The sequence below is a fragment of the Oscarella lobularis genome, chromosome 17 (genome assembly GCF_947507565.1).
Source record: "Oscarella lobularis chromosome 17, ooOscLobu1.1, whole genome shotgun sequence".
NCBI classification, from domain to species: Eukaryota; Metazoa; Porifera; class Homoscleromorpha; order Homosclerophorida; family Oscarellidae; genus Oscarella; species Oscarella lobularis.
In genome coordinates this window covers 451,025-473,880 of record NC_089191.1, presented here as the reverse complement: position 1 = coordinate 473,880, position 22,856 = coordinate 451,025, and the positions used below count along the sequence as shown (strand labels likewise).

The window sequence follows — 22,856 nt, the reverse complement described above, 5'->3', positions numbered from 1 at the left end:
ATTTGCATCAGCGGCGACAAGAATAAGCCTACGAGTCTCTGGCATTCTGCAATGAAAATACTGTCCTACGTCACTTGACGTAAGTCTTTTATATCAGCTAGTGACGTAGTTTTAAACTTTCCGCACGCTTTGGTACATCCAATTCTAAAGGATTTTGAAGGATATCGACGTCTGTATTTATAAAAGCAAACGAAGATCTGTATTCTTGGTAAGTCTGGCTATCGGCAGTCTTCGTTTGGTGGATTGGGGCCCCTTTCTAGGTCGAGTCCGTTTCCGAAGAAATATCGACGAATCCTGACGCTCACTTTGCAAAGCAAGTACGGATCGGCGTTTTCGGTAAGCAGACGCACCCTTCGCGAAGCAAACTCTTCGCGATCGCGAAATTCCGTGACAGACACTCTCACAGAGCTTTTATTCGTGAGAGACTGAACTGACTGACTGCTGCGTACGTACGATCTCCCCGAGTTCCCCGCCGTTTCTCATGGAAACGCGCGAAAAAATCTTACGAATCGTTCTTTTATTTCTACATACGATAAACTGCATGCAATCTCTATAACCGATAAAGGGAATTCTTTAGATGTTCGCTGGACACTTTGGTGCTTGAGATCGACGTGAAAAAGATTTGTTGCCGGATGATCCTCTTCTCTCCAGCCAGGACGTCTGCAACGCCATTATTTGACTTTCCTCTCTCTTCCTCATTCGTCAAGGTACTTCATTTATGTTTCCCTGCTTGTCAATTGTTTTGCCGTGTAGTTGTTCCCTCAATCCGACGAGGCAGACGCAGCCATCCCTCTGTGGCCAAGAGCGATAAATAGGCCGTACCTCTGCAGAGGCTATAGAGTTGCCTCCCCGCGCAAGGCTGAGCACTGGCGGGTAAATCAGTGACGCCCCTTGGAATTGCACCTGCGAGTGGACTGACATCCCAGCTGCCACTCGCAGTCCAAGGCTCGGAGCCAGGAGGTTAAACGGGCTCATCCTCCGCGGGGGAGTCTGGAGTGACCCCATGAGTCTCTGACTCACAGCAGGTGCCCACCTGGCCTTACCCATTTGGGTGAGGGGGTGGATGGAGGAAAGGGGAAACTATGCTCAAATTTTCTTTTACATCCGGGACCTTAATATCCCGGATGTAATAAACCAAAACAGACATAGTTTCCCCTCTCCTCCATCCACCCCCTCACCCAAATGGGTAAGGCCAGGTGGGCACCTGCTGTGAGTCAAAGACTCGTGGGGTCACTCCAGACTCCCCCGCGGAGGATGAGCCCGTTTAACCTCCTGGCTCCGAGCCTTGGACTGCAAGTGGCAGCTGGGATGTCAGTCCACTCGCAGGTGCAATTCCAAGGGGCGTCACTGATTTACCCGCCAGTGCTCTGCCTTACGCGGGGAGGCAACTCTATAGCCTCTGCAGAGGTGACGCCTATTTAACCTCTTGGCGACCGAGGGACGACTGCCGATAATCGAGGATGGATGGCTACATCTGCCTCAGCCTCGTCAGATTGAGAGAACTACACGACAAAACAATTGAAAGGTAGGGGATCAAACCGAAGTACCTTGATAAATGAAGAGAAGAGAGACGACGTTCAAGCTGACAATCAATCAATCAATCAATGTTCCAGCTGGCGTCCACCAAGTCAAGTGCCCAGCAGGCAACAACTAAAAGAAACAGAGGATGTGCTACTGAGAGTCTGCTGGGCTTGCTTAAGTTAAGCGGTGGAGAATAATCGCGGGGACAGAGAGATTCTTGCAGAGCATGCGTAGAAACGAGCCGTTTTTTACCGTTTATAAAATTATATGAGTCATGACTTTATAACGGTCGTTCAAGGGGGCCCTTTGTATTACGATTCAAGAGTAGTGATCGTGTGTTCTGCTGTATGCGCGAGATTTACCTTTAGACATAGCGAAGTCGAGATTTCGTTCGTTCGTTCGTTCGTTCGTCGGTGATTTCGAGTCGCGAAATACTTCTCCGACGCATAATGTCTACGTCGCTAGGCTTTTCGATCGTCGGCTCGATGAAACTGACCCTGTAGATAGAATACGCAGTCAGTACCCCCTTAGGAGGCCCCGAAGCTCATTTACAATAAGAAAAACACAGCGACTGTACCTTTATCACAATCGGACCGGCAGAAACGCTTCAAAACGACGTCAATGTAGAGAGAAAGGCGTCGCTCGATCGGCCCGCTCGATCAAGCCACGTTTAAATACCACGTGATGTATGACGCACTCAGAACGTCATCAGTGGGCATGCGCAAATTTCTTCTCTAAGGACTTAGCTCACGGCGGCGCTCAAGCCGGCGTTTTATACACAAGCCACTTATTAACGCTGTCTCTCAACTGCTGAATAACGTCCTTCGGATTGTCGCTCTTCATCACAGCAGTCCCAGCAACAATCAAATTCGCTCCCGCCTGAGCAGCAGCATCGATCGTCGCCGGCGACAATCCCCCATCGACCTCGATATCCAAGTTCGGATAGCGCGCGCGCAAATCCGCCACTTTGGGCATCATATCAGTCATGAATTTCTGCCCGCCAAAACCCGGCTCCACCGTCATAATCAAAACCATATCGACGTGATCGACGAGCGGATAGACGACGGACACGGGCGTTTTAGGCTTGACGACCACGCCCACGTCCATCCCCGCTTCTCGGACGAGCCGAATCAAGTCCGCCGGTCGATCGGTCGATTCGTAGTGGAAGACGAATCGATTGCATCCGGCGTCTTCCATGTCCCGTATCCACTTCTCCGGCTCCGAGACCATCATGTGAACGTCGAAATACGTTCCGACGGGCACTTTGGAGCGCAGGCACTTGACGACGGGCGCTCCGAAGGTGATGTTCGGCACGAAATGGCCGTCCATGACGTCGAGATGAAGATAGTCGGCGCCGCTGTCGAGAACTCGGTTCGATTCTGACGCTAGGTTCGCTAAATCGGAGTTGAGAACCGACGGACCGATTTGGCATTTGATGCAAGGCGTCGACGACATTTTTCAGCGAGTTTTTTGCTGGCGAGCCGGAAGCGCTTTGGGCGTCTCCGTTTCCCCGGACTAGAACAGCATTTCCCGGACTGAGCACAATTATTTATTTATTTGTTTATTTATTTATTCTTTTTAATTTGTCTTACTTGTACCTGATATAAACACGCGCTTGTGTAGGCATCTCTTCTTCAGCTAACCTTCAATATAGCAGAATTTCTCCTGAAACATCAAAGAGAAGAGACCAAGGGCTTTTATTTTCCTGTCCGCCAATCTGACCCCATGCAAGCCTGCGGACATAATTTATTAATATCTGAGACAAAATCGAGGTGAAATGCCTTTAAAATTGAGTCTAATAGGCAAAATCAAGGCGCTACGTCCGCAGACTCCCGCGGCTCATGCAACGCGCGCGCTAGGAAGAGTCATCAACGAGGAAATCGACGTCTTTCCTTAGTCTCCTATCTGTGCTAATGGAGAAACCAGCAGATGTACAGAAAGAAGGGGCTGTGCCCTTCGAAACTCTTCAAGGACCGGTAAACTAAGCGCAAGGAATCGCGAAGATGTCTACTCGCTCACGTGCATTCTTCTCTTCATCGAGAACGGTCTCAATTCGATTGTAAAGCGATTCTCGCGCGCTGTCGAGGTCGTCCGCTGCGCGGCCGACTTTTATAAGGTGGGCGGGGCATTCATGACGTGCGAAACGACAAGTTCGGAGTTTTCGGGGTCTTTGGGGGTCTTTGCGCGCGTAGCGTTTGGCTGAAATCGAAGACGGCTACGCGGCGTCGCTGCAGAAAGTGCTGCGGAGCTCGTCCTATACGTTTAGACAGAATTTTCTTCAGCAACTGTTCGGAAGTGGCGAAGCCGAAGAATTCGGGTGCTTACTGCCGTCGAATGCCGCCAATTATCCAAACGCCACTTGTCTGAATTAGCTGGTCTTTCTCATTCGAGCGTTTTAGGCTCTCTCTTTTTGAACGACGTTCGATTCTATAGCTTAGCGCACTTTAAAACATTAGCCTAATTGATTACTAAAACGAGATTTCAAACTAAGTTGCACCTTTACTGCGCATGCGAGACTCTATTGAGAGCTTTTGGATAATTGGCATTCGACTTTTAACAACGTAATTAAATCTATGTAGGACATTGAATAATGGCTGGAAATTGGTAGGCGTGGTATTGGATCGCTTAGCGTCACATCATTCAGAAAAGGTTGTACAAGGCCATAGCCTGTTGTTTGGCCATGGCAATAAATCAATCGTCGATTAATGGCTAAACAACAAGCTGACGGGCTGTCAAATATTGATCCTATGTTTATTGGGAATGTAGGCTACCAATCTACGGGAACAGGTTCGCGCTCCACTCGAGCAGGCTTTGCCACAATTAGAAAAAACCAAAGTAGAGGTAGGGATGCAACATGTTTGTATGTATGACTAGTAGTATATGCTCTTGTAGCTGACTCAGGAGTCAAAGTTTCTATCTCGAGAACTTGCTGCATCGGAGAAAATTCTGCTCGGAGTTAGTCGAACTGCACGAAGCTTGAATGCCACGCACTTACATCGTTTTTTTTACAAGGAAAAGAGACTCTACGTAAAAATGAGCGAGGATACTGAAAAACTAAGAAAACAAAAGGCCAAGTAGGAAGGGGGGACCTCCTCTACGCACGTTTTACGCTTGCCTCTTACGAATTCTATTGTTACAGATTAGAACACGACCTTTTCTCCAAAGCAGCAGTTGTACCCAAGGTATGTATAGGGAGGGGGGGGGGGGGGGGGGGGGGGGGGAGTCCTTTATATCTTACCTATGAATCTGCATAGTTGGATAAGGTTCGCGTGCAACTGGGAGAGAGCACGGCGTCTTGCTTCACACAGGAGAAAAAGTCGCAACGAGCCGTTCTACGCATCGAGGGGAAAAGACCGTGTATGCTCTCTCTTTAGATATCGCGACGCTGTCGACGAACACTGCAGAAAAATAAAAGAATTCGAAACGAGATCCGCCTCCCTGGCAAGGGTCCGTACTACCTGATATAAAACGTGAATTCGGTGCACAGAGTTCGTCTTTAGAAGCTCGACTCAGAGGAGTCCGACCGCATCGAACTTCTAAAAAAATCGTTTCAAGAACTAGCTCGGTATATGATTAGACACTTGGAGGACTTTATTAGCGAAACGTTTGCCTCCTGCGTGCAGGGTTTTGTCTGACACGTGCCCGACGTACTTGGACGGAATGCAGCGCATTCTTCTCTTCGCCGACGAGGTCAACTCCCACGAAGACATGAACGGATTCGTTAATATGCATCCTCATCTAAAAAGTCCATTGGACAGGCCGAAATTTGAGTCATTTCAAGCCGTGGCCAAAGCAAGTCGTTACCGTTAGACGAGAAAGAGAATAAAAGCCGAGCGCTCTCTAGGTTGTTTCTACTCCTCGAGAAGGAGGAGTCGGAGAAGGCACGCACATCTATTTATAGAAATTTTATACATATATATATGCATTTACTTGTGTAGACGATGCCGTTTCTGTTGCTTCTGTTCAACCGGCTAAGGAAAAGCGCGATCATGCTGCTGAATTTTTTCAGAGTTTCGATGCAACTCGGTCGTCTCCCGTTGCCAAGCCCAAACTGCCACCGCGACTCCCCCAGGTCACTACTGGGAAAGAGTCCGATGGCATCAACGTCTCCAACTCGGACTTCACGCCCGTCGACTTGGAAGTGACGAACGAAAGCGAGAAACGCGAATTGCCGTCAAAAGCGCCCGCTGTTAAACCGAAGCCCCCACCACCTGTCAAGCCTGAAAAGATTGCAGTTCCTGTAGAGGAGGAGGAGGAGGAGGAGAAGGAGAAGTCGGAAGATGACGACAATGCGGAGAATATTTCGTCATCGATGCCTAATGCCGAGTCCGTTTCGGCGGATAATGTATTAGACTCCATTATTTCATTTAAACGCGGCGAGGGGTCTCGATCCAAGCCCGTAATCAGTCCCAAGCCGAAACCGGCACCGAAGCTCAATAGCGCTGAAAGTATGAACTGAATTTGAAAGAGGTCACATATATGATGTCCATTGCAACAGGCAAGCTGGCTGAATTGATAAGGACGAGCAAGCAAAATGACTTCTATGGGCTACTCGGTGCCACTGCTCGCTCGTCCAACGCGGAATTGGCGAAGCTGAGACGCGAGAAAACGGCTCAACTTCATCCCGATCGATTCAGTAAGGATGAAAGAGACGAACGACGAAGGTATTATTGGCCTTTCCCCCCACTCTTCTTCGATGTAGTATTGCGTGATAATAGGGCTTCCGCTCAACTTGCGGAATTGAATCGTATCTACGCCGACGTGATGATGAAAGAAAAGGCGAGGAATCTCTATAACCAACTAGAAAACTTTAGAAAGGTGCGTGCACATCTAACCGTAAAGCGAATTCTTATTATACTTACTAGAAATATTCGGAAATTGCTACCCAACCGCCAGACAAATTGAAATTGGCCGTGGATCGTTTCGAGCAATTGCGCGGCGATCTGACGCGAGCCCACGTGCCCGAGCGCCTAGCACAAGAACTCGCTCTAGCCGTCGAAACGGCAAAAGCGTACGAAAAACAGAAAACGACATAGATCCCCAATGGGTTGAAGTACAATTCGGAGGGGGGGATTATATAAGTATTTTCTATAGTACGAATTAATTTCACGAGAACACGACGCCGATTTTTTTCCCAATTTTCTACTAATATTTAATCCTGACCGTCGTCGATTGACGTCTCCTCGCCACGAGACGGCGACGATGACGGCGGCGGCGGCGGCGGCGGCGGCGGAGACGAAGAACTCTCCCTCTTCACTACGACGTCGTCCTCTTTACTACCAACGTTACCCTTGCTCCCTTGGAGCTCTTTCAAATACTGATCGACATCGATGACGTCGAGCGATTGAAATTGCTCGTCGTTCGTCGACTCGTCGGCGTCGTCGCCGTCGCCGTCGCCGGCGCCGGTCGTAGCGGCAGCAGAGACGACCATTTGGCCTTGGGGCGGAACGTCGCTGCTGTCGAGAAGACTCTTGCAAAAGTGCTCGTTGTCCAATTCGATTTCGCTGATCTCCTGCTCGAATTCGGTCATGAGACTATCCAAATCGGCGTACATGTAATCGGTCGAATCGCCGCTTCCACCGGCGCCGGCGCCACTCGATTTCGAACTCCCCTCTTCCATCACGCGCATCGCCGCCGGTTCGTCGGACGCCGAAGCCGCCGCCGGTACCGGCAACAGAAGCGGCGGCGGCGGAGGCGGAAGGATCGTCGTAACGGGAGGCAACGGTCCGGGCGTGAGTATCGTAACAGGCGGTAACCCGGATGTCGTCAGGACTTTCCGCGCGGGAATGTGAACAATTCCGCCATTGGTGACGATAGGAAGATAAACGGTTTGTCCGCCGGAAGACCCCGTCGCCGCTCGCACGGGCAAAGCGACTTGAATTTTTCCGCCGCCGCCGTCATTTCCGCCGCCAACTTGAACACCGTCGAACGACTGACTTCCGAGAGCCGTCGACGTCGTCTGACCGAAAGCGAGTCCGTAAAGAGTACGAATGCCGGCGACGACGTCGGACGGCGATTTGGGCTTCTTTGGCTTGGGATTGTATACCCAATCGGGGTGCGCACGTTGATGTTCCATTTTGAGACGTTGGGCTTCGTCGAAGTAGGGCTGCTTTTGCTGATCGGTCAACTCGTTCCACGTCGAGCCGAGTCGACTGCTGATTTCCGAGTTGCTTAGTTCCGGGTACGTTTTCGCCATTTCCGGTCGCTTTTGTCGGGCCCACACCATGAAGGCGTTCATTGGTCGTTTGACTCGCTGCTTTCTTTCATCGACGTCTTCGCGACGGGGCGGGCCGTTGCGTGGTAGAATTGGCTGGTATTGGCTTTTGCATTCGTCGATTTTTGGATCCGTGTCGAGTTTGGTCGATTTCGTGCGTTTGCCTTTGTTTTTGGTCATTGAATGAGGCTCGAGGGGGGTCTCGTCCGATTGGAACAATGTTGAAGTTTGCGATCAATTGGAGGCTGGCCTATGAGAAAGGACGGGCGCCGATTGAGGGGACGCGACACGTTTTTTCCAATGGGCAACTTTTACTCGATGTGTCAATTGAATTTTAGCCAATGAAAGATCGGAATCGTGTCCCGGCTGGACGAAGACAAACGTCAGCGGACCAATGAAATTGAATGAGCGGAAAAACGACGCCTAGTCGAAAATCGGACGAATGCGAGAGCCGATTCGACCGATAAAAAATCTTTAGGCTTAAAAACCCGGATAAAAGTAAGCTTTTCAAGGACTTTACACGAAACCATGGAAACCACGTGGTCGAGATGACGCTGGTGGTTTATATAAACGAACAGGACGTGTACGTTTACGGCACTCGAAAGATAAGGTCTAAGCCGCCTAAGCCACGACCCCAAGCAGTCGCATACTAATTGGACCCTACTAATTTTTCGGTGAGATCGCTCGATTGGCAAGCGAAGCGAACGAGGCGATGACTAATCTAAATTTTAGCTGTCGTACGGTGAGCGAGTCCGACTGCCGTAATAATAAGAATGATTGGTCGCCTCGCTATCGCCACTATCGTGGCTTTGATCGCCGCAGAAGACGAGAAAGCTCACGATCACCGGCACCTCTACACTTCCCAAGCGGAATCGTACTGCTATTCGGGCCAGCACGCGTGCCCGAGCTACGTCGAAGCGAATCGCACGTGCTGGGGCTACGAAAAGAACTGTCGCAAGGCGAAGCGCTTCTCGCAGCCGCACTGCGAGCCGCCGGCGAAGCCGTGGGCGTCGAACATGGAGGAGAAAGTCGAGCGCTTCTTCGATTCGGCCGATTTCGGCTGGGTGAAGACGATTCGTTCCGAAATGACGACGTATTGCAAGTCGAAAGGCGTCGGCGGTTCGTCGTTGCGCTGCGGCGATCTGTTGCGTCACTGTCGAGCGATTAATATCTATTTCGATTTGCGCGCGATTTCGTTCGAAAATTCCCGTCAACGCTTTCGCGAGAACGTTTTCGGCGACGGGCAGGTGGGCGGCGATTGCGAGTTGGATCGCGACGCGCTCGCCAAGCAGGGAGCGCACAGGAGTGCGCTCCAGTCGTGGTACGGCGAATTGGAGCGCTATACGTCTCTCCCCTTTCGGCCCAATTCGCTCGAACACTGCGACGTCATTCTCGACAAACGTCCCGTAATTTTTGTGAAATTGGACGCCGGAATCAATATGTTTCATCATTTCTGCGATTTCGTCAATTTGTACGTTTCCCAGCACATCAACGGAACGTTCTCGACGGACGTCGATATCATCATGTGGGACACAAGCGAAATGGGATACGGAGACTTCTTCGAAGTCACGTGGCAAGCATTTACCCGTCACTCGCCGCGTCCCATTCCCCTATCCCAATACAAAAACAAACGCTTGTGCATACGAGACGCGCTCTTTCCCCTCCTACCGCGCATGCGACTCGGACTCTATTACAACATGCCCGTCGTGCGTGGGTGTTCCCGTAGCGGACTTTTCAAGGCGTTTTGCGATCACGTTCTTCGTCGACTCGACGTGAAACAAGAGGGGCCGTCGCCTTTGACGCGCGTTACGCTGCTCTCGCGCGGTACGAAATTTCGTCGCATTCTCAATCAGGACGAATTGGTTAGCGCGCTAAAGACCGTCGGCGAGTACAACGTCACCGTCGTGGATTACGATTGGCGAACGGTTCCCTTTCTTCGTCAATTGGAGATTACTCACAATAGCGACGTTTTTATTGGAATGCACGGTGCCGGTTTGGCTCACGCTCTCTTTCTTCCCGATTGGGCTACGCTATTCGAATTGTACAATTGCGAGGATCCCAACTGCTATAACGATCTATCTCGATTGCGTGGCGTTAATTATCTTACTTGGGAACGACGCGATAAGATGATTCAACAGGATCCCGGGAAGCATCCGCAGACCGGCGAACCCCACGCGAAATTTACGAATTATTCGTTCGACGTCGAGGAATTTCTTCGCATGGTCGATAAGGCGGTTAGGCTAGTGAAAGATAGACTGGGTCGCGATTAATAAATGAATTGACTCGGCTCTCTCTCTATGGTTTTTTCCCGCGTCTTTGACGGCCTTGCTTCTCTTTTTGTTTCTTCATGTGCTTGGCCATTTTATGCTTTCGTCTCTCCCGGTTCGCCTCTTTTACTAGTTTCTTATTTTCCTACTCGCGTAGATATAGTGACCATGGGTTCAATACGTACGTAAACTCGAGATATTAGGTATCTAACGTACCTTTCTGCTTCGACTTTCTTCCTCTTTCTTGAGTGAAAGACTGGGCAAATCAATGACCTCTTTCTCGTCGGATTCGTCCGACTCTGACTCCTCGTCTGAGACATCGGAGCCGCTTCCACTGGCGTCATTTTCCAGTAAAGTTGGAACCTTCATTGGGTACCGTACAGAAGAGTTAAAGCTGCAGTGCACGGATCTCCTACTCTACCTGCTGCGCTCCCGATAGATCTGATTTCAGGCCTACTAACGCTCGATAGAAAACCTAAAGTGATAGAGACGCTGCTTCAGAACCTTCGAGAAGGATTTCTCAGATGCTCACCTCTTCTACTTTGCCTTTTTGAGCTTCTGTTACATTTTCCACTTCGTCCAAAGTTCGTGGAATGTACGATCGTTTAAAAACCTTAAATAATTAATTGATAGACTCTTAGTACCCCAGTTCTTTGAGATGACGATGCTATCATACCTCTTCGTCTACTTTCTCTTTATCTGTCAATCCAGACTCTAGTCGCTCTCCTGCAATCAACTGTGCCTAGACACGTGAATAGTACTTTTCTCTCTCTATTGCACATGTCTCTACTTTTTCTAAATAATCTTCCATGTTTGTATCATTGATATTGGGATCCGTGACGAAATCAAACAGCTCCCTCACTGACATTACACCAACTCCCTTTTTTCCAAAAAACTCTACCCCATTTTCTGCTCAGACTTGCTCACAATTTCCTACGAATCTATCAAACCTGTAATATTATTGCAGTCTTTTCTCAAAAATTCCAAAGCGTGAGGATGATCGTGCTCGACGGATTGAGACACGTCAATCAAATAGCAGTCGCCACGGTGATACCTACGACAACCCAGAACTAATAGACAAAACACCACTAAAAACGATTCGGCGTACAGAACGTTGAATTCGCTAAGATCGGCATGAACGAGATGACACTGGTGAAACATGACTCTCATAGCTTTGATACATTGAAGATACAGTTCCCCCCATTTCGAATCGGACAGACCAACGTCTTTGAGTAACGGTGCAGGCCTGACGAAATCACTGCCAATGAACTAGACGAGAGGTGAGGCCCGTTTACCATCCATTGGAACCGATAAATGACATCACGAGGACGTGACTGCGAAGGAGAATGGGAGTGGGACATAAAATTCCTGCTGTGTGCAGTCTATAAGGGCCAGATTAGCTAAATGGGGATGTCGATATTGATAAAGTGCCTTGTAAGATTTCTCATTTCTTTTTCAGCCCAAGTTCTAACCATTTTTCTCGGGTTGTGTCGAGAATAGCCATGGCGGAATCTAGCAATATTGATTTCAGTAGCAAAGTTACCTGTACATACACGTACCTGTATTCTCCTGTAACGTATTTGTCTCTATCCTTGAATGTTAGTATAGACGTTTTATAGATCTAATCAAGCAAAAAATTATGGAGAGAGGAGAAACTAAAGATACTGATTTCACTTTGATGGCACATTCGTTTGGATGCCCGTCTCGTGACGATGTAGCATAATATACGTTTGCCTAAAAGAATTGCAAATCGTTTTGAGTTATGATCTTCTATTTCCTCCACCTCCTTTCCCGTGTTAATACAACCGTTCACTTCTGATATAATCCCTCGGTCTAGCAACTTGAATAGAATCATTCTCGTTCTTGGATCCAGGACCTTTGCTCAGGAAAAAGTCAGCTGAAAACTTTAGGCAGAGAAACGACTGCACCTGTTCAACAGTGGCCCTATCTGACTTATCTTTTCCCTTTACACTAAGGGAAACAACATAAAAAACTTTATTGGAGAGACAAGGACATTAGCCTTGCCTTCTTTTTCCAAAGTCCTGCAAAGCTTCGGCTGCTTTTCCGGACAGGGCAGGCCCACTGAATCTCTCTAAATACCGCCATTTTCTATGAATAATCCTCTGATATTTTTATTAACCTATGTTAATCTTGTTGACATATTTTCGAATGGCCTTTTCCGTGGGCTGAAATTTATGTTACATACAGAAGTGTAACCCGATCTTTTCTCAAGAACCTGAAGCGTGGATTTAGCCGATACAAGACGACTTGCATTCGGCTAGAAATGAAATTGAAAGAAATTCTAATATTTTCACTCCGTTCTACCTGGGATTGATTTGCTCTAGCAGCATTGAATTTTTTCGTGAAGTCTAAGTGGAATCAAGTCGACGAAGTTATCTGGAAACATCGAAACTCTCACCGGAGGTTTCGTCTTCCCAATCCCAGTCTCCTAAATCGTCTTCGTCCTCGAAACTATCGTCACTGCCTGAATCGACTTTTGGAAGCAAATGAAAAGTGCTAGGACTTTGGGAAATCCGTCAGAGATAGTCGCAGGAATTTTTAGTGCAGAAATACTCGGGATCCTGCTCTGCGTCGTCGAATTGACCAGGAAGAATGCCCTCCATCCTTGACCTAACGTGCTCTAGGACCACAGGACGCGTTTCTGATGAAGACGGTGCAATATTTGAAAGATAGTGACAATGTTATTCTTCTGGAGGCCGACGACGTGCAGGCAAAGTCAAACGAAAGCGAATGCGACGAGCCCACAAGCCCCGACAGTGATGGTAAGTAAACCATGTGCAAAAGCACGTGGTTCGAAAAATCGAGATGTTTCGTCTTAGATCAACTGATGAATGCACTCAAACAGTAGGCAAACGAGAAAAGAAAGCAGAAAGTAGTTAATTTCCGTACAGAAACGGCCAGAAGCGGCAAAAAGAGGCGACGACAGCGTACGTTTGGATATGCGCTGCCATGGCAGCGCTAGGCGGCGTCCTATTCGGCTACGACGTCGGTAAGACCGACGCTACGGCGACTTCAGCAAGTAACGACGTCTAGGTATCATATCGGGCGCCCTGGTTCTATTGAGATGCGATTTCGATCTGTCAAAAACGGAGGAGAGCCTGACAGTGAGTGTAATGTTGATCGGTGCCATGATCGCCTCACTGACAGGAGGTACTGTATAAGAAGGATGTTGTCTGACTCCACACCCTATGTCATCATTTAAGGTTTCGTTATCGATGCCATTGGCAGAAGATTGGCAATAATAATAAACGCAGTTATCTTTGTGGTCGGTGCCTCTATCCTGGCAGCGTCAAAGACATATGGAATGCTGGTAGATACACTAAATTCGTCTGAATAGGGGTCAATTTTTTTTAGATATTTGGGCGGCTCATAGTTGGCTTTGGAGTTTCATTATCTGCCATAGGCGAATGTATCTACATATCAGAAATATCGCCACCAGTATGTACAGTACATACGTTCTTTTGCCTCATCTCTTATAATCTTTTCTAGCACAGACGAGGTGCTCTCGTCTCTCTCAATGAATTTGGCATTACAGTGGGCTTCCTTTTGGCCTACGCTATCAATTTGGCATTTATCAACGTCGACGAGGGCTGGCGTTACATGTTCGGCCTTTCCGTTGTTCCTGCAGCCATTCAGGGCATTGTTATGATCTTTCTACCGCCCAGTCCTCGATATCTCTTGCTAAAGTACCACGACACAGAGGTAGCGTCGTTTCTAAGTGTGCCATTCTATTCGCGTCGCTTTTATCGTAGGCCAAAGAGGTTTTACAGAAGCTTCGAGGCCGCCTCGACGTCGAAACGGAATTGGATAGCATACGGGGAGTAATCATACAGGAAAAAGTAAATTTTCCCCGCGTAAGGTTGTCTAGTTTTATTCTTATAACTCTCCTCCTAAGACTTATTCACTCTTTGATATATGCCGGCAAGCTGGTGGAATGCGCTATAGGCTATTTATTGCCGTATCCCTAGTTCTTCTTCAGCAATTTACTGGCCAGCCCAACGTTCTCTACTATGCAACGACGATATTTGAGCAAGTCGGATTTTCATCCGACTCTTCTGCTGCGAGAGTGACTCTCATTTTAGGGCTAACGAAGGTATATTCCGAAAGGTGGTGGTTTTTAGTGCGTTACTCTGCCTTTCTTTCAGGTTGTATCTACTGTCATTAGTTTGCTTCTAATCGACAAAGCAGGTTAGTGATCTGGGATCCCTTTGGGAGACGTGAGACCCAACTTTGCACGTAGGACGACGTCGTTTCCTTTTGTTTGGGGCGACGGGAATGATGCTTGCTATTGGAGCAATGGGAATAACACTAACTGATGTTGGCATTCCGGAAAAGAACGAAACATCCTGCCTAATATCTAATATAACCAAAAACGAAACAGGAACCGGTGTGGAGCTCAGTGCACTCGTGAGAGTCGTTTCTTTAATCTCGTTACTTCTCTATGTGTCTTGCTATGCATTTAGCTTTGGGCCAGGTATCCATAGGTTCCTCACAAATAACTATTTTTCTCGTGATGTTTTTTCTTAGTTACTTGGCTCATTCTAAGCGAGATATTTCCCGTCGAGTTTCGAGGTCGAGCCGTTGCTATATCTACGGTTGCTAACTGGGGAGGGAACCTTATTGTATCTTCGACGTTTTTACAACTTTTGAGTAAGAAAATACCAAGCAGCGGGATCATTAGTTATATCTGACGGTTTTATAGAGTCTATTGGAATAGCTGCTACATTTTTATCCTATGCTTTTATTTGCCTCTGCTCGATCGCTTTCATATTTACCTTTGTTCCTGAAACTAAAGGCCGGACCCTGGAGGATATTGGCAAAGAATTGGCAGAAGGGTCAGAAGAGTTTGTTATTTGAAATTGAACTAGAAAAAATTGTTCTATTTTTGTAGTGGACCTTCTCTCAAATCCCGCTGTGCAGCACTTCGACACAAGGTCAGGTCAAACGGAAAAAAAGAAACATAATCATTATATTTTACATTATTCCCTAAACGAATACGGATTCGCTCGGCGACGCGTTATTAGATTAATCATCGCGCAGGCGAGCACGTGCATAAAAGGAAATGCGAACACGTGACTAAGCTCAGTTGCAGACGATGGAGCACAGCGATAGCAAGCGAAAGAAATTGGCCTCCATGGGAACGATCACGGGTCTCACCGTGAAGGACATTCGCTTTCCGACTTCCCTCGAAGCCCACGGTTCGGACGCAATGGTGAGATAGGGAACGCGCGTGCAGGAAACCGGGCCGCACCGATCGCCGTTCGCGTCCTACGGACTAGCGTCTCCTCGTCGTCTTCGCACGCGTTTCGCTGGAACGCGAAGAATTCGCGACTCGCGGGGGAACGAGGTCCTTGAGTACTGTGTAGTGTCGCGAGACGAAGGACACGCCCCTTGTTTTAATTGCATGATGAATTCCAACGCGGCGTTCGATGCTTTTGTCTAGCACAAGGATCCTGACTATTCGGCAGCCTATGTGGTCGTCGAAGCGGATAAAACCGAGCACAAGGGCCACGGATTGACGTTCACCGTGGGCCGTGGCACCGAAATCGGTATCGAATTCCGTTTTTCTTCGATTTTTGCGATCGACTATTTTGCGCAGTTGTCTTTGCCGTGCAAACTCTATCGCGACTCGTCGTCGGGAGACAGCTCGAGGAGATCTATGGCGATTTTGCTGGGTTTTGGCGCGAATTGACGAGCGAAACTCAACTGCGATGGGTCAGGGGTTTTTTGTCAGGGGCCAACTGCATGTTCCAGTGTCATGAATCGTTAAATTTATTAGATTGGGCCGGAAAAGGGAGTCATTCATCTTGCTACTGCGGCTGTCGTTAACGCTCTGTGGGATTTGTGGGCCAAAATAGAGGGGAAGGTAAAAAGACAGTCGATTTCTCCTCTTTTCGAATGGAACTCTCGCTCTCTATAGCCCCTGTGGAAATTGCTAGCTGACATGGTAGGTCAATCAGCGATGCATTCTTTGCGTCCAGTTCTAACTGATTGACGGACTCTTGACCCTAGACACCGGAAGAACTGGTTTCCACTATAGACTTCCGCTACATGTACGGAGATCTATTCATTGTCTAATATCCTACAAGCTGCTCTTTAAACCCATAGTACGGACGCGCTGACGCGTCAGGAAGCGCTAGAACTCCTTCGACGAAACGAGTCCGAGAAAACGAAGAGGGGTACATATAATACATGACGTGTATGGAACTGGAACAAGACTATCTATCCGTCTGTCTCAGAGGCATCCATAAAACATCAAGGCTATCCGGCTTATACTACATCCTGTGCGTGGCTTGGTTATAGTGACGAAACCCTAAGCAAAGTCTGTCGCGAAAGAGGGGGGGCCCACGTACGCTTTGTTGCTGACGTGGTACGGTTTCTGTTTGCAGTTGGCACAGGATGCCCTTCGGCAAGGATTCACTCGATTCAAAGTCAAAGTTGGCGCCGATTTGGAGGACGATAAGCGTCGCTGTTCGATCATACGTAAAGAAGTCGGCTGGGATAAGATAATCGTAGGCGAAATTTCCAATGGCAGACTTTTTGAGGAAAAAAAGGGAGAATTTTTTTTGTTTTCAGATGGTTGACGCGAATCAGAGGTGGGACGTCGACGAGGCAATTCAATACATGAAGAATGTGAGGGCAGGATGGCTTGGATAACTGTCGCGTGCAATTGGTTATCATTCCTCGCAGCTGGCTCATTTCAAGCTGCATTGGATAGAAGAGCCGACGTCGCCGGACGACGTTCTCGGCCACGCGGCAATCAAAAAGGCAAAACGAACGCGACTTCTGCTTTGCATTTGATTGTTTTTCTGTCTCTCTCTCTCTCTCTCTCTCTATAGGCGCTCGCTCCGTTTGGAATAGGCGTTGCCACGGGCGAACAATGTCAAAATAGGGTCGTTTTCAAGCAATTTCTTCAAAGCGGAGCCATGGATTTCTGTCAAATCGACGCCGCTCGCGTCGGCGGCGTCAACGAGAATCTCGCCATAATTCTAATGGCGGCGAAATACAAGGGTAAGAAGTACGAAATCGCCAGAGACTCCTCCCTCTTCGTGACGAGGTCTGAGTCATCTTACCGGTATTCTCTGTCTCTATAGTTCCCGTTTGTCCGCACGCCGGCGGCGTGGGCCTGTGCGAATACGTCCAACATCTATCTATTTTCGACTACATATGCGTCAGCGGATCACTCGAGAACCGGTATGGACTCGTTTAGACTAGTCAGGATGTTTGATATCGCTTTCGTGTGACGTATTAGGGTAATCGAGTACGTCGACCATCTGCACGAACATTTTCTCCACCCTTGTGCGGTTCGGAATGGATGCTATGTCGTTCCGGAGGTTCTTCCGGTTTCAGGTCTAGTTCTAGGTTTCACGAGATGTTTTTTTTTCTTTTCTTTAGGCGAGTGGCTATAGCATAGAAATGAAGCCGGACTCGTTGAAAGCGTACGAGTATCCGGACGGTCCCAAGTGGAGGGAACTGCGAGAAAAGGGGCTCGTACGGGACAAATGAAAAAGTTTTCCTCTGGGGACATCATTTTTTTTATGGCATTCGCTTTGAGAGAATCGGGGTCGTTAATAAAAGGATACGCGTTTGGAGTGGACTTTTACGCTTCTTCGGGCTGTTGCTGTTGGATTTCCCTACTAAAACCTAGCTTATACGTGTATACATATGTAAGGCTCCTCTGCTGGGATTCTCGATGAAGGAGACCCCCGTGCGGGGCCTCGTCGAGAAAGATGACGAGGTTTCGAGGTGCTCTTCTTGGGACTTGTTCTCTTGAAAGCGACTGTTCCTTCGGATTGACTTTTTTCGTGTTTCGGAGGGCATGGATGGTTTGATCGATCGACGTCTTCTCCGCTTCCCGGGGTGAATTCGAAGACTTGTCCGGCTTGTCTTCCCACGAAAGGCTTCCAGATGACTCACTGTGTTCCAAACGAACGTCGTTTTGCTTTCTGAAACCGTTTACTGGCGAAATGACTGAAAACAGAACGTGCGTTGCTGGCAATCCCGGATAAAGCACACTATCTCAAGGTGAACAGTTTTTCCCCTTGATTCTAAAATTTGATTTATAGTAAAAATATAGATGTGCCACAAAAATTCAGTCGAAAATAAAAGAAGAAAAATGACGGCCTCCCCGGCCGGGAATTGAACCCGGGTCTCCCGCGCTCCGCTTGTAATGACAGGCGGGGATACTCACCACTATACTACCGAGGATTTCCGTATCTGTAGAGACACATTGGCTAGTTTTATTTTAGAGACGTTTGCTATCCGGGTTCACATTGCAAAAATGGCTCTTAGACGAAGTTCACAGGCGATTTTGGCGTCGATTGTGCGTGGAGGACTACATCGAAGTTCTCTTCGAGCGTTTCAAACGACTCCAACGCGTTTGTTTGACGTCCAAAGTGAAGACGACTTTGAAAAGCGCGTTCTCGAAGCAAAAACGCCCGTCATCGTCGATTTTCATGCAGGGTAAAGGTAAGAACAGCATCAATTTGCTCGCCTATAGCATTTCGAAGCAGATGGTGCAAACCCTGCCTCGAATTGGCACCAGTACTCGAAAAATACGTAAAGGAGACGAATGGGAAAGTAGACATAGCCAAAGTGAATGTTGACGATTTGCAAGATTTGGCTATAGAATACGAAGTCAGTTACTATAGAGACCACGACTTCTAGTTTCTAATTTTTGCCTACAAAGGTTGCTTCTATCCCATTCGTCGTTGGATTCAACAATGGAAAGCCAGTCAACTCCTTCGTTGGGTTACAAAGCGAACACGATGTCAAAAGCTTTGTAGACTCAATTAGTAAAAGTGAAACTTCAGACTAGTTCAGGGGGTTGCATGTGTAAGAAGAGTTTTTCTGACTCGCTTGGCCACTTGAATATATTACGCGTGGTCAGTGCAAAAGGCACGGTCGATTCCGATTCATTGTCCCAGACAATGCACAGGCAAAATCGGTCCGCTCCCTCTGCAAATCTTCTTGCCGATATCAGTCTCCATTCGTGAGCGACTCTCGCTTCCCAACCCATTCGTCTCTTCTCGTCGTTACACTGATGTCTTTCCGTTGAATCGCTGACGCGAAAGTAGGCTGGAGAGCAAAGAACGAGAATGCGACGAGCTTCTCGAATTTGACGTTCTAGCCAGATGGGAACTGATAGACGAGACGCCTCGTCGCGTTCGTCTTCGAATAGGTGAAATTCGAATCCCTTCAGTTTTATTGCATCGCAAAATTGGCGAACTTTTTTCAAGTGATCGAGGGAATCCTCCGCGTATGAAATATAAATATTCTGCGTGGCAAATGGAGACGACATTTCAAGCGCAGTGCCACGCTGGCTGCCATGACAATGACGCCTCACGCAAATAAAAATAAGAGAGAGAAGACAAGCTGAACCAATACTTGAACAAAGAATAACTATAAGTAGATGATGATCATCATGATCATTATCATCGCTTATTTGCACGTAGTAATGAGCTGCGAGGAGAAAGGAAGTATCCCCAATAGAACGCCGTATAGAACAAGTGTACCAGCCAGCATCAGAACCCCTAGCTCTCTGTAGCAAAAGAGAAGAATTTATTGTGGCAGAATTATCGTTGCTATGGTAGTCGACGTTGGCAGGGCAATGAGACAGCGGGTACTTGCGAATACAATTAACCCGAGAAACGTTTCTACCGCGTATCCAAGTGATGACAGGAGGCGGTCCGTCGAGAAGGTGCTCACAGGCCTCACGTGTCGTATAGACATCAATAGAGCATTTGAGAGAAACAGACGCCGTTTCTCGAACCTGAATCAAAGTGTTGATTTTCGACGGAAAACGGACGCGACCGGCGCACGCGTTTCGCGCCACTAGCGTCCACGATGTCGTCACGTTAGCGTGCGTGCAAAAATAGTCGCCGACGTCTTGACAGCGCATCGTCGATACGACGAGGTCGCGATCGCTGCAGTTCGCCACGCCGGCCAAACCATCGTAGTCTCGGCTCCACGAGACAACGCTCGAGACGTCGTCGTCGTCGTCGTCCCGTACGGGACAACGAAGTCGAAGCGGTTGTCCCGTAGAGAAGAAAACTGTTTTGAGATCGGACGGCAGTGGTTTGCGAGTCTCGTTGATCGAACAGTTGCTGCTAAAGGCCTTGCTATAATCCGGGACGCCAAATCGGCCTCGAGTGTCTATTCGACACAGCAGACAGACGCTCAACCCTAGAACGACTACTCTCGCGGTATATCGATGCATGAACGAGGTCACATGTACCGAAAAACGACGATAGAAAGAAGACGCAATGAATCATGGAACAAGGAAGTAGATACTAGCCCGGATAAGCGTAGTAGTGTAGATAAATGAACACAACTCCAAAGGAACAGACTATTGCTTGTCAGTGGGGGAGAGGGGGGGGGGGGGGGGGGGGGGGGGGGGAGAGGGCTAACTAATATTCCTCCTGTTCTTCTTCTTCTTCTTCTTCGTTCTTTGCCTCTTGATCTTCGGCTGGAGGTTCAAATCCATCCTTTTAAATTAATCAAATAAAAATACTTAATTTAATTCCCAATTTTTTCTTGCCTCAGTGGCATACAGTATCTCCTTCACGCCCTTGATTGCCATGGTTTCCTCGCCTTCATGCTCCTGGCAAAGTTCCTCGATGTCACGCAATTTTCCAAAATAGAAATCTCGCTCGTTTTCAATTGCTTTCAACTCGGTCTGCGCCTCTTCGAGACGGGCCCTCATTTCCTGAAGCTAGACACACATTTAGATAAAGAAAAGCCCTCTTCTCCCTTTAGACTATTAATTGTGTAAGAATTTATTCTAACCTCAGAAGCCATTTTGGATGATACCACTGTTGTCGTAGTCATCGACGTCGTTGTTGTCGTTGGACCAGCGCGAGACGTAGACGATTTGGCCACGGTTTTCTTAGTGAGCCCGCCACCTACTGTTAGTACCAATCGAAATTATAAATTATTAAATATATTTTATTTTTGTTTTTCACCTGGTTTGCGCTTGGGAAGAGATCGACCGGTCGGAGGATGTCCAGCTGACAATGCGGGCGATTCGCCGCTTCGAGCGAGGGTCGGATTATAATCCGCACCCTGGTAATTTGCATCGAAGAATTTCTTGAACCATTGGAGGAATTCCAGGTTGTCGAGTGGCTTTTTCTTGACGAGTTTGTCAATGGGAACGACCTACGTTGTCAATTAAAATTGATTGTCTAGTTAATTAATTATTTGCTTACTTTGTCCACGCCCATTTTTTTGAAAGATGCTTGCAGGAATTTGAAATTGTCGATGTACTGATGTTCGAGCTTGGCATCCATTTTTACTTTTTTCAATTGCAGTCGTGCCTCTGCGGAGAAGATACAGTTACGGCGACGACGCGAAAAAAAACTTAGCGCACTGTACCGGGGAAAAGCATGTGCATGAACTGGCAATAAGCGGCACCTAGACGTACAGCCGTGATTGTATAGATCGTTTTTCGTCGAGTTTCGACGCCTACCGTTGCCCATTTCTTCGACTTTCGTGTAGTTTAGCTGTAAGCAATCGTTGACCCATCCCAAGAGTTCGTGCCGGCTCCAGCCCTTGTCCGAAGTGCCGGTGTAGTGAACGTTAACCGCCGTCATGTGCACCGATCGCGATATGGAGACGAGAATTGGTCGCCGACCGCCAGGAATGAAAGAGCGTTGCGCGCGTTACTGGGCAAACGAGCAGGCGCAACAACACGCTAGAATTCATCGTAGAACGAGACATGCTACGCTCAAAATCAAAATTCCACGTCTCCATGTTGTACCGATGGCTATCGGCGCAAAGTTCGGTGAATATTTTCGACCGGCGAGCGAAGCGATGGCAAAAGAATCGCGCCGCAGCGTCTCCGAACGCTTCGACGTACGATTATCTCAAAGACGAGGTCGCCTATCGTCTCGTCGACCGTCTCGGAGACGTATCGCGAGCGTTTCCTCTCGCTTTGGATCTGGGCAGTGGTCGAGGTCACGTGGCTAAATTCGCGGATTCCGATTCGATAGGATTACTAGTACAAACCGATATGGCCGAAGAAGCGCTGAAGAACGTAACGTGCGCTACGACGACGACGAAAATTCAAGCTGACGAAGAATCGATTCCATTTCGTACAAATTCATTTGATTTGGTGACGAGCTGCTTGGCATTGCATTGGGTCAACGATCTTCCGGGAACGTTTCAACAAATATTGAATCTATTGCGAGAGGACGGCGTTTTTATTGGCGCTCTCTTTGCCGTTGATACGCTATTTGAATTGCGCTGCGCTTTCCAATTGGCCGAAGAAGCAATGCGCGGGGGCGTGGCCGCCCGCGTGTCACCTTTTACGGATATGCAAGACGTTGGATCTCTTCTATCGCGTGCCGGATTTGTCATGACGACGATCGACGTCGATGAAATCGTTGTGAATTATCCGACGATGCGTGCTCTGATGAAAGACTTGCAGTGCATGGGCGAGAGCAATGCCGCGTGGACGCGATCCAATTACATATCGAAGTCGGTTCTTCGTGAAGCCGAGACGATATATAAGTCCATGTATGGGATTGAGGAGGATGGCAGTTCCATTCCAGCGACGTATCGTGTACTGCACATGATAGGTTGGAAACCGGGGGGAAATCAGTGGCAAGCAGCTGAACGGGGATCAGGAACCGTTTCTCTAAAAGACGTATTAGAAAAGTGATCTGTCACTTGTAGGGCATTTTATAGTTCTTTACCTACTGTATATCTTGAACATGGAAAGTAGATAAAGGTAATAGCAGCGGGCCTAAAACCTGTGCTAACAGGGAGAGCACTGTATCTACACAATATTTGTAACAGTACCTGCAATATACCCCTTTGCGCCGCCAACTTCA

General features: G+C 48.1%; 10 protein-coding genes, 1 long non-coding RNA gene and 1 other non-coding gene across 12 annotated transcripts; 6 read left to right on the top strand and 6 right to left on the bottom strand.

Annotated features, from left to right (window-relative positions):
• The first annotated feature begins 105 nt into the window (after window positions 1–105).
• Window positions 106–850, top strand: LOC136197399 (uncharacterized). The gene is made up of 3 exons (XR_010672521.1): window positions 106–208; window positions 261–336; window positions 578–850. It is a non-coding gene; the product is annotated as an uncharacterized lncRNA (long non-coding RNA).
• Window positions 851–2,229: 1,379 nt separating this feature from the next.
• On the bottom strand, window positions 2,230–6,224 carry LOC136197443 (ribulose-phosphate 3-epimerase-like). The gene is made up of 7 exons (XM_065987205.1): window positions 5,326–6,224; window positions 5,112–5,259; window positions 4,980–5,057; window positions 4,760–4,919; window positions 3,541–3,775; window positions 3,120–3,254; window positions 2,230–3,056 (listed from the first exon to the last, which is right to left on the bottom strand). The coding sequence occupies exon 7, from the start codon at window positions 2,974–2,976 to the stop codon at window positions 2,281–2,283; it is 696 nt and encodes a 231-aa protein (XP_065843277.1). The 5' UTR covers window positions 2,977–3,056; window positions 3,120–3,254; window positions 3,541–3,775; window positions 4,760–4,919; window positions 4,980–5,057; window positions 5,112–5,259; window positions 5,326–6,224; the 3' UTR covers window positions 2,230–2,280.
• On the top strand, window positions 3,381–6,641 carry LOC136197433 (uncharacterized). Its single transcript, XM_065987195.1, has 17 exons — window positions 3,381–3,497; window positions 3,563–3,637; window positions 3,714–3,838; window positions 4,101–4,170; window positions 4,288–4,362; window positions 4,414–4,476; window positions 4,534–4,595; window positions 4,661–4,703; window positions 4,776–4,837; window positions 4,896–4,968; window positions 5,022–5,086; window positions 5,145–5,313; window positions 5,366–5,402; window positions 5,460–5,969; window positions 6,020–6,185; window positions 6,240–6,339; window positions 6,387–6,641. Exons 1-17 carry the CDS (start codon window positions 3,435–3,437, stop codon window positions 6,555–6,557), a joined length of 1,929 nt encoding a protein of 642 aa, XP_065843267.1. The 5' UTR covers window positions 3,381–3,434; the 3' UTR covers window positions 6,558–6,641.
• On the bottom strand, window positions 6,353–8,935 carry LOC136197440 (uncharacterized). The gene is made up of 2 exons (XM_065987202.1): window positions 8,051–8,935; window positions 6,353–7,985 (listed from the first exon to the last, which is right to left on the bottom strand). The coding sequence occupies exon 2, from the start codon at window positions 7,913–7,915 to the stop codon at window positions 6,674–6,676; it is 1,242 nt and encodes a 413-aa protein (XP_065843274.1). The 5' UTR covers window positions 7,916–7,985; window positions 8,051–8,935; the 3' UTR covers window positions 6,353–6,673.
• Window positions 8,335–10,156, top strand: LOC136197437 (EGF domain-specific O-linked N-acetylglucosamine transferase-like). The gene is made up of 2 exons (XM_065987198.1): window positions 8,335–8,409; window positions 8,468–10,156. The coding sequence occupies exon 2, from the start codon at window positions 8,509–8,511 to the stop codon at window positions 10,003–10,005; it is 1,497 nt and encodes a 498-aa protein (XP_065843270.1). The 5' UTR covers window positions 8,335–8,409; window positions 8,468–8,508; the 3' UTR covers window positions 10,006–10,156.
• Window positions 9,096–17,987, bottom strand: LOC136197436 (serine/threonine-protein kinase RIO1-like). Its single transcript, XM_065987197.1, has 20 exons — window positions 12,577–17,987; window positions 12,422–12,525; window positions 12,328–12,371; window positions 12,239–12,280; window positions 12,143–12,188; window positions 12,028–12,094; window positions 11,931–11,973; window positions 11,786–11,878; window positions 11,677–11,736; window positions 11,562–11,623; window positions 11,434–11,514; window positions 11,298–11,384; window positions 11,111–11,248; window positions 10,953–11,056; window positions 10,793–10,899; window positions 10,679–10,744; window positions 10,535–10,615; window positions 10,424–10,477; window positions 10,219–10,365; window positions 9,096–10,147 (listed from the first exon to the last, which is right to left on the bottom strand). The coding sequence occupies exons 1-20, from the start codon at window positions 12,624–12,626 to the stop codon at window positions 10,031–10,033; spliced, it is 1,593 nt and encodes a 530-aa protein (XP_065843269.1). The 5' UTR covers window positions 12,627–17,987; the 3' UTR covers window positions 9,096–10,030.
• LOC136197434 (solute carrier family 2, facilitated glucose transporter member 10-like) lies at window positions 12,656–15,092 on the top strand. The gene is made up of 14 exons (XM_065987196.1): window positions 12,656–12,785; window positions 12,843–12,867; window positions 12,915–13,012; window positions 13,057–13,173; window positions 13,227–13,333; window positions 13,378–13,461; window positions 13,513–13,725; window positions 13,776–13,862; window positions 13,919–14,116; window positions 14,169–14,211; window positions 14,264–14,497; window positions 14,551–14,673; window positions 14,726–14,858; window positions 14,915–15,092. The coding sequence occupies exons 1-14, from the start codon at window positions 12,668–12,670 to the stop codon at window positions 14,985–14,987; spliced, it is 1,653 nt and encodes a 550-aa protein (XP_065843268.1). The 5' UTR covers window positions 12,656–12,667; the 3' UTR covers window positions 14,988–15,092.
• Window positions 15,075–17,620, top strand: LOC136197439 (mitochondrial enolase superfamily member 1-like). Its single transcript, XM_065987201.1, has 15 exons — window positions 15,075–15,235; window positions 15,467–15,572; window positions 15,623–15,738; window positions 15,803–15,889; window positions 15,944–15,970; window positions 16,036–16,076; window positions 16,132–16,202; window positions 16,263–16,345; window positions 16,413–16,535; window positions 16,600–16,656; window positions 16,714–16,791; window positions 16,863–17,034; window positions 17,118–17,217; window positions 17,276–17,357; window positions 17,419–17,620. The coding sequence occupies exons 1-15, from the start codon at window positions 15,119–15,121 to the stop codon at window positions 17,527–17,529; spliced, it is 1,371 nt and encodes a 456-aa protein (XP_065843273.1). The 5' UTR covers window positions 15,075–15,118; the 3' UTR covers window positions 17,530–17,620.
• Window positions 17,988–18,147: 160 nt separating the features above from the next.
• Trnad-guc (transfer RNA aspartic acid (anticodon GUC)) lies at window positions 18,148–18,231 on the bottom strand. Its single transcript is given in 2 exon segments — window positions 18,148–18,182; window positions 18,195–18,231. It is a non-coding gene; the product is annotated as a tRNA-Asp (tRNA).
• Window positions 18,232–18,440: 209 nt separating this feature from the next.
• On the bottom strand, window positions 18,441–20,407 carry LOC136197438 (uncharacterized). The gene is made up of 2 exons (XM_065987199.1): window positions 20,261–20,407; window positions 18,441–20,208 (listed from the first exon to the last, which is right to left on the bottom strand). Exons 1-2 carry the CDS (start codon window positions 20,295–20,297, stop codon window positions 18,833–18,835), a joined length of 1,413 nt encoding a protein of 470 aa, XP_065843271.1. The 5' UTR covers window positions 20,298–20,407; the 3' UTR covers window positions 18,441–18,832.
• On the bottom strand, window positions 20,314–21,708 carry LOC136197442 (microtubule-associated protein RP/EB family member 3-like). Its single transcript, XM_065987204.1, has 7 exons — window positions 21,491–21,708; window positions 21,397–21,435; window positions 21,231–21,340; window positions 20,988–21,180; window positions 20,812–20,930; window positions 20,564–20,737; window positions 20,314–20,510 (listed from the first exon to the last, which is right to left on the bottom strand). The coding sequence occupies exons 1-7, from the start codon at window positions 21,612–21,614 to the stop codon at window positions 20,433–20,435; spliced, it is 837 nt and encodes a 278-aa protein (XP_065843276.1). The 5' UTR covers window positions 21,615–21,708; the 3' UTR covers window positions 20,314–20,432.
• Window positions 21,695–22,785, top strand: LOC136197441 (arginine-hydroxylase NDUFAF5, mitochondrial-like). The gene has a single exon (XM_065987203.1). The coding sequence runs from the start codon at window positions 21,740–21,742 to the stop codon at window positions 22,682–22,684; it is 945 nt and encodes a 314-aa protein (XP_065843275.1). The 5' UTR covers window positions 21,695–21,739; the 3' UTR covers window positions 22,685–22,785.
• The last annotated feature ends 71 nt before the right edge of the window (window positions 22,786–22,856 follow it).